General features: G+C 47.9%; 1 protein-coding gene across 7 annotated transcripts in view; it reads right to left on the bottom strand.

The window, feature by feature from the left end:
• The window catches only part of FBXO25 (F-box protein 25), a 57,202-nt gene that overhangs the window by 37,665 nt on the left and 7,258 nt on the right, over positions 1-12,279 (bottom strand). For all 7 annotated transcript variants that reach the window (XR_013966484.1, XR_013966485.1, XR_013966486.1 and 4 more), the window contains exon 2: positions 10,908-11,048. Coding sequence is in view for 4 of the 7 variants with exons in the window: in XM_080797757.1 (XP_080653883.1) it covers positions 10,908-11,041 (134 nt within the window). In the remaining 3 variants the exon portion in view is untranslated. The remainder of the gene's footprint in view (positions 1-10,907; positions 11,049-12,279) is intronic.

Below are 12,279 nucleotides of genomic sequence, written 5' to 3'. Positions count from 1 at the left end.
TTCACTGGTAAAGGTAAATATATACTAAAATCCAGAATACTCTAATATTGTAAAAGTTGTGCGTTAATTACTAATAAAGCTAATATAAAGATTTAAAAAATAGTAAAAATACAATGATTTCTTAACAGATACACAAGATTAAAAGATGTAAATTGTGGTATCAAAAACATAACAGGGGTGGTAAGATATAAAGCTTTAGAATGTCTTCCAACTTGAGTTATCAAATTAAAACAGACGGTTATAAATAGAGCTGTTTTATGTGAGCCTTGTGGTGGCCACAAAACAAAAACCTATTGTGGAAACTCAAAAGATTACGAGGGAATAAGGGAAGCATACCAACATAGAAAATCATCAAATCACAAAGGAAAAGACCCAGAGGAGAAAGAAACAGGGAGAAAGAAACATAACTACCAGAAATTAACAAAATGGCAGTTAAGTACAGACCTACCAGTAATGACTTTAAATGAGGAAGGACTAACTTCTGCTGTCACAAGACACAGAGGGGCCAAACGGATAAAAGAACAAGACCCACCTGCATGTGGCCTGACAGACTCACTTGAGATGGATGGACACACAGACTGAATGAGGGGACAAAAGAGGACAGTTCAAGCAAATGGAAACCAGAAGGAAAAGCTGGGGTAGTGATATACACCTCGTAAAACAGACTTCAAGACAAAGGCTATAGTAACAGACACAGAAGGTCACTGCATAAAGATAAAGGGGTCACTCCAACAAGAAGATACAACATCTTTAAGTATTTCTGGATCCAACATAGAAGTACCGAAACAAAAATATTAACATCTAATAATCACAGAGGATATAATACCCTCATTTCATCAATGCATAGATAACCCTCACAGAAAATCAATAAGGCCACAAGAGCCTTACAGGACACATGAAACCAGACAGGACTTAACAGATACACACAGAACATTCCCTCCAAAATTCCTACTTCAATGCACATGGCGCATTCTCCAGCACAGATCACAGGTTGGGCCACAAAACAAATCTTCCTAAATTTAAGAAGATGGAAATGATATCAAATTTGTTTTCTGACCACAATGATATGAAACTAGAAAGCAGTAAGAAGAAAACTGGAAAATTAACAGATGTATAGAGCTACAACAACCCGTTACTGCACAACCAATGGGTCTAACAAGAAAACCAAAGAGAAGTAAGAAAACTTACCCTGAGACAAATGAAAATGGAAAACAACACAGCAACACATACAGAAGTTCTGCAGGGGAATTTCAGAGTCGTAAACGACTATGTGGAAAAAACAGAAAAGTCTCAAACTAACTTCACATCTCAAGGAACTAAAGAAGAAGAAGAAATGAAAGTTAGCAGAGGAAAAGTAGGTACCAAATTTCAGAGTAGTTATAAGTGAAATGCAAAATAAAAAGACATAGGAAAGATCAATGAGACTAAGAGATTTTTCAGAACATAAAATTGACAAACCTTTGGCTAGACTCACCAAGAAAAAGAGAAAATTCAAATAAAAGTTAGAAATAAAAGAGGATATATTACAACTGATACAGAAAATACACAGAATCATAAAAGACTATTAGAAACAACTATGCACCAACAAACGGACAAAAGAACCACATAAATTCCTCAAAACTTACAACCTCAAAGACAATCATGAATAAACACAACATCTAAACAGACCTTTTACTACCAAGAAGATTGATTCAGGAAACAAAAACCTTCCAGTAAACCAAAGTCACGACCAGATGGCTTCACTGATGAATTCTGCCAAACATTTAAAGAAGAACTAAAACTGATCCTTTTCAAAGTTATCAGCAAGAAAAGGAGATGAAGGAATGCTTCCAAACTCATTTTTTTAAGGAAGTCAGCAGTGCCTTGATACCCAACTGGACAAGAACACCAGGAGTGAAGAAGCTTACAGGCCTGTATCCCTGATGAATACAGATGCAAAACCCTCAGTCAAATATCAGCAAACGAGGGGCGCCCGGGTGGCTCAGTGGGTTAAGCCTCTGCCTTCAGCTCAGGTCATGATCTCAGGGTCCTGGGATCGAGCCCCGCATCAGGATCTCTGCTCGGCAGGGAGCCTGCTTCCCCCTCTCTCTGCCTGCCCCTCTGCCTACTTGTGATCTCTGTCAAATAAATAGATAAAATCTTTTAAAAATACCAGTAAACAAAATTAACAATTAAACAAAATTAACATCATGTTAGAAGAACTATGCACCACGATCAAATGGAATTTATTCCAAGGATGCAAAGATGGTTCAACATCTGCAAATCCATCAATGCTTAACAAAAGGAAGAACAAAAATCATATGATCAACACAACAGATACAGAAAAATCACCTGACAAATTTAATAGCCATTATGGCAAAAATTCTCAAGGAAGTAGGTATAGGTATCAAGACCACAGCCTCACACCAGTCATAACGGCTAAAACCAACAAGTCAGGAAACGACAGGTGTTGGCGAGGACGCGGGGAAAGGGGAGCCTCCTGCACTGCTGGTGGGAATGCACGCTGGTGCGGCCGCTCTGGACAACAGCATGGAGTTTCCTCAGAAAGTTGAAAACAGAGCTACCATGCTCTGTTTTGATATCAAAATTTGATAATTTCGATAGGGATGGCCCGAGTCTGTAGATTGCTTTAGGTGGCATGGACATACTCATACCACTTCTGGGTATTCACCTGGATAAGATGAAAATACTGCTGTGAAATTACATCTGCACCCCCGGATCACTGCAGCATTGTGCACGGTAACAAAGACATGGGGACAACCTAAGTGTCCATCGATGGATACAAGGACAAAGAAGACGGGCCTGTGGACATACACCACCATATTATTCAGCCGCGAAAGAGCATGCCATCTTGGCATTCCCAACAACACAGGTGCACCTTCAGAGGGCCGTACTGAGTGAAATCAGTCAGATGCAGAAGGACAGACACCAGACGATCTCACTTCTATGTGGATCGACACATGACAAGTGACGCTCACAGATACAGAGACCAGAGAGATTGCTGACCGCTGGTCACCAGAGCCAGTAGGCGGGAAATGTGCCAAATGAGTACCGGGGGTCAAAGTTCACCGACTTCCCCGTAAAAGGTGAGCCTGGAGGACAGGGGTCTGGCGTGGTGACTGGAGTCGAGGACGCTGTAGCACACATTCGCGAGCTGCTGACAGAGAAAACCCTACACGTCCTCCTCACCAGAAACAATGTGTAAGGACCGGAGGGGACCCTGTTCCCAGGACTGTGCTGGTCATACCACACCACGTACAAACACTGAATCGTCGTGCTGCACGCCCGAGACTTGGCTAATGGTAACATCAGTGCACCTTGACGGAAACAACGGGAAACAAATGGGATCAGCGAGACCTGGGTAAAGAACTCACTGATCTACACAATACGAAATGTGGTAAGTCCACATGCACTGATGTCAAATTACTTCCACAATGAACAGCGGCAAGAAAGGCTGACGCACACAGTCCCATGAACGCACCTTGATGTCAGGAGCATGCACGGAGACCACCGTATCAGAACACACAACATGCGCCCGCCCTGCCCCCCTCCCCCGGGGCACCCAGGCCTTGGCAGCCCTCCGCAGAGTCTTGTGCACATGGGAACAAGAGGAGAACTCTGTCCCCCCAGTGCTCCCTGCTCGCCTCTCCTCTACCAGCACATGCATTTCCTCAACCTCTCAGCCAGCCCTGGGAGCTCTCGCTGCAACACACACCCCCACCTGCACCTTGTCACCTCCCCCAACACCTCCATCGTCCCCATGCCATGACCACCTCTCTCACCTCCCCCAGAACCTACACCTGTCACCTCCATTATCCCCATGCCATGGGGATTACTGTGAGTCTTTGCTCTGCCTTAGTCTCCCACAGCCCATTCCTAACACAGCGGGCAAAAGGAGCCTGTGAAAACCTGACCCGAACTGACTTTTCCTCCATGGAGCACCTGGGACTGCTCCCTCCCTTGGGGAGAAGCCTACGTCCCCACAGCATAGGAAGAGTGTCGTGACTGGCCCTGGTTCACCGCAGCATCTGGTATCCTGCTGCCCTTGCTGAACGTACTCCTGCCCCGCACCCCCTGCCTCCTCTCAGCAGACCCCTTCCTCAGGGAGCCCCCATCCACATTTCGATGTACCCCCCCACGCCAGCTGGTCCCCTTCGCAGCACTCGTCACGTGGAACAAGCCACAGGCCGCACTCATTTCATCCCCTTCTGTCCGTCGCACCAGAAGGACAGTTCCATCAGGGCCTGGGTTTTGGGTTTCCACGTTCTGTTGGCCCAGCATGGCCAACACCTTGTGTACCGAGCACGGACAATGGTACGGTAAGAACCAGGCAGCTCTCAGGTCTGGCTCATGGCGGGATCTGTCCATGCGCCCAAGGGACAAAGGAAGATGCGGGACCCTGTTTGCAAGCGGCTCTTTTCTGGAGGGGACGCGACAATGGTGTCCTTCCTGCCTGCGAGTCACCCCCCCCGCCTCAGTGAGGTGTCCGGTCACAGGCCCTCCTCCCACAGGTGTCAGCGCGGCGGCTCGGAGGGCTAACAGGCGCTCTGTGGGCCACGAGGGAGTCAGTTAAAACCTGCAAAGCGTCCGATTCCAACACCTTAAGTGTGCTGGATAACAGGAACAGAGCTTCAGGCTTCTGAGAACAAGCCCGCTGTCTTCAGACGGCCGGGGCAGCGCGCACTCCGGTTGCCCCACGAGACTCGGAAGTCAGAGGAGAAGGAAGGAGCTCTGCCGGAGCCCCCACAAGGCCAAAACTGCTGCGCAGCACTGGGGGCCGTCGGGCCCGGAGCGGGCGGTCCGTAAGCACGAGTCTCCCGGATCCGTGGAAGAATGAGGAAATGGGGGCACAGCGGAACCACCAGGGAGCGAGCACTGCACTGCACGAGCTGATGAGAGGAAAGGAGGGAGGGAGGAGTGAATGCACAGTGGCCCCGCGGGGTCCCCAGGGGAACATCCCCCTCTTCCATTGCCTAGCAGCTCACGTCAGGGTTAAGAATCTGCTAAGTGGGTCTATTTAAAAAAAAAAAAAGAACGAAGCAGAACGGAAGCTTTGGGTATTGGCGAGAGCACCGCTGAGACAACAGGTCACGGAATGTGAGCCGGACGCAGCCGCGAGGAGAGGGCACAGGCAGGCCAGTCGAAATCACGGTTTCAAGACCCGGACGCCGACACTCAAGGTTTCAGACCACAGGGACAGGCCGCCGGGGGGGAGGCGAGAAGATGGCCCAGGAGCGGAGGTCCAGCCGGAAGCGGCCAGGCCGTGTGAGCGCCCCGGACAGACTCCGAACTCACGCTCGGTGACAAACGGTCTCGGCTCAGAACGCGTCCGCGCGGCCCTCGGACATCGGACGAGACAAGCGGGACGCAGCTGGTTGACTCCGCGGAAGAGGACGCGACCTGAGACAGAGCTCTGGCTTTCCGTGCTACGTGCTACAGGACGGTACTCCTCTTGCTTTATGACCGGCGAAAATGCAGTATGAAAACACAGTCAGAGCCCGGCACTGACGATCCACAGGACATCATTCCTCACCAAGGCAGCAACAACACACGCCGCCCGAGACACTCAACGCGGCGCCGGACGCTGCTGAACCGCACGTTCTACGGCGCACAGACTTCCAGGCTTCCTTCCAGCCGCTGAAGAAACGATCTAAGGAGGGCTGAGCCAACGAAGATCCTCAGGGAAAAACACAGATGACAGGGGTGCTTCTCCGACTAAATAAAGGTGCGGGGGAATGTCTCCTCACCGAGGCCCTGTGGCCAACAGGACCAGCTCCCACTTCAAGGCCCAGATGACCTCACGAGCCCTCCCCATCACCATGATCTGAGAACCGTTCTGCGTTCTCATGAGGGAACCAAAAACACAGCCTCTTTCCTTTTCCCTTGAGGGAACCCACAACTTAAAGATGTTCTTTAAAGAATTCAACTAACTTTGCATACCCTGGGAACTGTTAGAGTTGATGGTACTTTCTGTGGTGCCCCACATTTACAATGCCTTCCGATGCTCCACCCATTGAGAACCAAATGAGCAAAATCAGCCTTAAAATACTCAAACTTGGGGGGCATCTAAGGGGTGCACTCGGAACAGCGTCCGATTCTTGATTTCAGCTCAGGTTGTGATCTCAGGGTTGTGAGTTCAAGCCCCACATAGGACTCGGCGCTCAGCACGGAGTCTGTTTTCTCCCTCTCCCTCTGCTCATGCGCTCTTGCTCAAATAAGTAAATAAATTTAAAAAAAAAGAAAAAAGAAAAAAAACCCTCAAACTTGGATTGGAAACAATGGTTAAGGAGAGGCCAATAAAAATAATGCAATGAAAAGGTTTACTAACCACAAAGGGAGAAAACCTTAGAAATGTCACCATTAAAACAGAGCTGAGCACACCCCCCCATCACACTGCAGCCTCCCAAGACGAGGAGGGCCTCCCGTCTCTGGAGCCCCCCGAGACTACAGTTACTGACAACAGTGCAATCCGATGGGAAAGGCTCTGACATCTCAAAGACATGCAGTGTCCAGACACTCCTCTTCTGCCTTCCCTTTGCAAAAATCATACAAGACTGTCACCAGAGAGAAAACTGCATGCCAACCAGGCCCTGATGGAGAGATTGAGCCGGATTATTCCTTAGTACGGTTCTCCCCACGGCTAAGCCTCAGGGTCTGTTTGGATGCTCCCCTTCTCCTGGTCCAGTCCGTTAGCTACTCTCTCGTTGATTCTGCGCCTCCCCACCGTCCGGCTGCATGGGCGCTGCGATGGGCACACACTCAGCCTCCCTCACCAGCCTGGGTCTGCTAGAACCCCGGACTGGTTGTCCCCTCGTCCTCGTGCAGCCCAGAGGATCGACCTGGTATCGGGCATCCACAGCTTAGCGAGCAAACCTCCTCAGAACGGGAGCCGGACGGACCCCCCGGAGAGCACACTGTGCTCTGCAGTACGAGACGTGGTAAGCCCACACGTCCCTCACATGAAGAACAAACCATCAGAACAGGGGTGAACATTTGCTCTGTCATCACTAACCTCCGTAACATCATGAATGCTGCTTTGAAAAGCAGCTTAATCAGGATTCAAAGTGTGAACCGACTGGCTACCCCCGAACCACCATGCTGAACTGGGTGATTTCTTACCTATTTCCTCCGCACTTTTAATACTAAAATGAGGCGAAAAGAGAATAGAGGGATATATTTTTTTTCTCTCTCTTTTTTTTTTAAATTTTTTATTTATTTTCAGCGTAACAGTATTCATTGTTTTTTCACCACACCCAGTGCTCCATGCAATCTGTGCCCTCCCTAATACCCACCACCTGGTTCCCCCACCCTCCCACCCTGCCCCTTCAAAACCCTCAGGTTGTTTTTCAGAGACCATAGTCTCTCATGGTTCACCTCCCCTTCCAATTTCCCTCAATTCCCTTCTCCTCTCCATCTACCCTTGTCCTAATAGAGGGATATTTAAAGGTCTTCTATTTTCATGCCCATTACAAAAAAAAAAAAAAAAAAGATTAAAAAAGTTGGTTAGATGGTGATTCACAGACCTGTACCCCTGGGACTAATAATACATTATATGTTTATAAAAAAATTTTTAAATTTTTAAAAAGTTGGTTAGAATCTTGATTGCCTAAATGATTTTTACAACAATTTTCCTAGTTTTAGAAAGCCTACCCGAAACCAAAGAATTGGGAGTGCTGTTTGAGTCAAAGACATTCAGAGGAAGACAAGATCATTTTATACAGCAATTTGAAACGGTGGTTACCTATGGTTTTATTTTCTTTATCAAATTTTAAGTTCAAAATTAAATTGCTTTTTCTTCCAGAGAAAGAAAAATATCAGACATTTGTTGGAGTTCTGGGTCATCGGTGGCTTTTCCCTACAGGTTTGGATACACATTTTATGGGAAGAGGAAAAGGGGGACAAAGACAAAGAAAAAAGGTGGAGTGGGGAAGAAGCAGCTACTAGATTGGACGTCGTAAAGACGGAGTGCTGGGGCGCCTGGGTGGCTCAGCAGGTTAAAGCCTCTGCCTTCGGCTCAGGTCATGATCCCAGGGTCCTGGGATTGAGCCCCACATCAGGCTCTCTGCTCCGTGGAGAGCCTGCTTTCTCCTCTCTCTCTGCCTGCCTCTCTGCCTACTTGTGACCTCTGTCTGTCAAATAAATAAATAAAATCTTTAAAAAAAAAAAAAAAAAGACGGAGTGCTGGCTCTCCCTTCGCCTCGCCATCGGCGGGCGGTCCACAGCTGATGCACGACAGCCGTGTCAGTAAGGGCACCAGGTAGTTTCCACCACACGCAGAGAAGGGCCCGTGAGCAAAGCTTCTGACTTCAAGGGGCTCTGGAAGCAGTGTGAGTGGGGGCGGGGGAGTGAGACAGGCGGACACAGAGTCTATCATGCAAAGAAAATGGGTCTGACTGTATTCTCTGACTGTGTGTATACAGAAGGCATTTAATTCTTAGATGTTTAAAACGTGTGGGATGAGGGAGGAAAATGCACGAGGAAAAAACCCACAAACATGCAAATTCCTCAGTGTCGGAGGAGCAGTAGTGCCGTTTGATACGCACAGCCTGCTGACCCCCCAGAACGCTGACTGCAGAGTCCTGCACAATTCGGTCATCATCAGGAGTCCATCAGACACCAGACATTTCCGGATGTATTTGACCAAGCTCAAATTTAAATAATTTGCCATGAAAACTGTAAGATAAAAAGTAACTTCGAAAATCCACAGCCATGTAACATCATCTAATACTAGTAGCATATATAATTACCAATCTTATATAAAATTTACAGCCATGAATATTGAATAAAATTCGGAATGGCAGAGAAATGTCACAATATAAGCTCAGTAAATATAACATGTTATCTTTACTATAATCTGAAATATAAATTAATTTCTGCTTTAAATGCTGCAAAAACCTATCTCTAGGCTAAAGCTTCTAAACTTCTGTCAAAAAAAATCAGACGGCCTGAAGCAAAAATACTCTTGGGACTATATCAAAATAAAAAGCTTCTGCACAGAGAAGGAAACAATCAGCAAAACCAAAAGGCAGCCTCGGATGGAGAAAGAGATTTGCAAACGACATATCAGATAAAGGGCTAGTATCCAAAATCTATAAAGAGCTTATCAAACTCAACACCCAAAAAATAAATTATCCAACTAAAAAGTGAGTGGAACGGGGCACCTGGGTGGTGCAGTTATGCGTCTGACTCCTGGTTTTAGCTCAGGTCATGATCTCGGGGTTTGTGGGATTGAGCCCTTTGATGGGATTCAAGCTCAGCGGGGAGTCTGGGTGAGATTCTCTCCCTCTGCCCCCTCAACACATGCATTCAAGTGCTCACTCTTGAAAATAAATAAGTCTTTTTTTTTTTTCATAATGGGCAGAATGAACAGACATTTCTGCAAGGAAGACATCCAAATGGCCAACAGACACATGAAAAAGTGCCCCACATCACTCAGCATCAGGGAAACACAAATCAAAACCACAATGAGATCCCACCTCACACCAGTCAGAATGGCTAAAATTAACAAGTCAGGAAATGACAGATGCTGGCGAGGATGCAGAGAGAGGGGAACCCTCCTACACTGCTGGTGGGAATGCAAACTGGTGCAACCACTCTGGACAACAGCACGGAGGTTCCTCAAAAAGTTGAAACTAGAGCTACCCTATGACCCAGCAATCTCACTACTGGGTATTTACCCTAAAGATACAAATGTAGTGATCCGAAGGGGCACGTGCACCCAAATGTTTATAGCAGCAATGTCCACAATAGCCAAACTATGGAAAGAACCTAGATGCCCATCAACAGACAAATGGATAAAGAAGATGTGGTGTATATACACAACGGAATATGACTCCACCACCAGAAAGGATGAACACCCACCATTTGCATCGACATGGATGGAACTGGAGATTATGCTGAATGAAATTAGATAAAGACAAGTACTGTAAGATCTCACTTATATGCGGAATTTAAGAAACAAAACAAACGAGCAAAGGGGGGGGGGCAGGGGGGAAGGGAGAGAGACAAACCCAGCAACAGCCTCCTAACAACAGAGATGCACATTTGGTCAGCAGAGGCGGTGAGGGACGGGGAAAACAGGTGAGGGGGATTGAAAAGCACACTTATCATGATGAAAAATAATAAAATGATTTAAAAAATCAGATTGCCCATCAGTTAAAAATACAGTTGGTAATTATGCAAATGCCAAGTAAAAACATAGAATAAAATCAACTGCTTGACCCACAACACCTTGAAGGAGAGGATCTGAGACCTTCCCAGTTCTCCAGCCGTCCCAGCAGCACCAGCGATGCAGACGGCCACCTCTCACACCGTGCTTCTGAGCTTGTGTGGCCTGTGTCATCGGGATGCACAGCTCCCCGCACAGAGAAAACCCCACCTTCCTCTGAGTCTAGTGCTCTAGCTGATGAGGTGTGAGCAAGCACGACCACGTCTCCTCCTCTCCTACCCTACTGACCGGGATGCAGACGCTGAGAGCGATACTCCACCTCGGGCTGAGCAGAGGATACTCCGCTCTTGGGACAGCACAGCTGCCGCACAGAATGTCCTTCTTTCCCGGAGCAAACTCACTACACCCGCTCAGGCTCCCAAGAGAGAAAAATGCATTTTTTTGCACAAGGTCTCGGACGCATGCCACCAAAACCATATCCTGATATACTGAGATTCCTTAGCTATAACATGGGGTTAACATAATCCCTTTCTCTCAGATTATTGGAAGGATTAAATGTCTTCAACAGAAGAAAGCAGCACCTATGGGAAGGTTCTAGACCATCTACTAGGCTCAGTCTTCCCCTAAATAATGTGTGGCTTCTCATCAGCCCTGAGTATGGGCGAACTCAGCCAATGACAAGGTGCTCACCGTACGTGGGCAGTAGGCAAAGGACAGGGTCTGTGCAGCTGTAACTTACACGCTGTGAGTGAGAGCACGCGGGTTATTCTCTCTCTCCAGGTCCTGACTCCAGGATTCGCATCGCTTCCAGCCATCTTCTGTCTTAATCCAGCTCCATCCAGGAGATCTCCAGTCCTGACCCAAAAATGGCATAGTTCTCCTGTAAAAGAAGTAATTTACATTAAAAACGTATGTGCAGTTAACAAGTTTCCTTTCATTTAGAACATTTGTTAATTAATTGTAAAGAATAAAGTTCTTAATATTTAAATGCCTACACATTCCCTAAAAGCTCAGGAGACCTTGATGGTTACACAGCACCTTGATGTGTACTAACACATCAAGACAGGATACAGACTGGGGGACTGACTAGCTGGCCACTGCACAGGTCAGGACAGGCTCAGCAGAGCTACCATCTCAGCTCTTCCCCGCAGTCAGCGGGGGTCAGGGGAGGAGGAAGAACGGGGAGTTATCACACCAGAGAAGATGCTCTTCACTAGAAACCAGAAGCAACGGAACACAAGACATTCTGCTCTGCACTGTGCGCTCTCCAGTTCAGCTGAAGCTTACAGCGTGAGATGTTGAGAAGTGAGAACAGGGAGTGATCAGATCGAAGAACTGGACTTTCCCCTGGGGGCAGCAAGGGGCCCAAGGAAGGGACTTTAGAACGTAAAGGATCCGATGAGAGTCAAGCCTTTCGGGAGCCTCGGGGACCCCCTGTGAGGAGGGAAGCTGGAGCTGGCCAGGGTGGGGGTGGCACCGGAGGGAGGAGGAGCGAGATCTGGTGGTCCCAGAACACTGGCCACCAGGTCGGAGTGTGGCCGCACTGGAGGAGAGAGAGTCTAAAAGCATTCAGGAGGCAGAGTCCAGGAGCAGCCAAGGACTTCCGTCTTGCACGCTGCGTGTCTGGCCCTTGCGTGGAGCCCAAGGGAGCCAGCTGCCACGTGCTCAGCTAACCCAGGTAGGCCCACCGGGCAGGGCCACGTGTCCCACTGGCTGGATGTGTGAGGGAAGACCAAAGACAGCCAGGGTTAGCTTCTGGCACCTAAGAGATGCTGATTTCAGTTCTGGACAGGCCTGTTAGCTTTGCTGAACCCATGGCAACAGGCACTGTCCTGGAATCCACATGTGCGAATCCAGGTGTAAAAATTCTGACCTTAAAAATGAGGACACAGATATTATTACTTTCATAAAGCTCACAAGTTGGTGGGAGCGAGACCTTGAATACTAGCTCTTCCACTGCCTGGAGTGACCTTCCTCTCGCTCACTGGTTCTCCACCCTGGCTGTGCATTAACATTACAGCCTTGGAAGCTGCTAGAACATACACTGTTAGCTTCACCCCAGACAGTTAAACAGGAGAATCTACGGGTGACAGGAGCACACAAGGGAGCTC

Source organism: Martes martes, assembly GCF_963455335.1.
Source record: "Martes martes genome assembly, chromosome: 2".
Taxonomy (NCBI): domain Eukaryota; kingdom Metazoa; phylum Chordata; class Mammalia; order Carnivora; family Mustelidae; genus Martes; species Martes martes.
The sequence above is the reverse complement of the archived record's forward strand: the minus strand, read 5'-3'. Positions and strand labels throughout refer to the sequence as shown.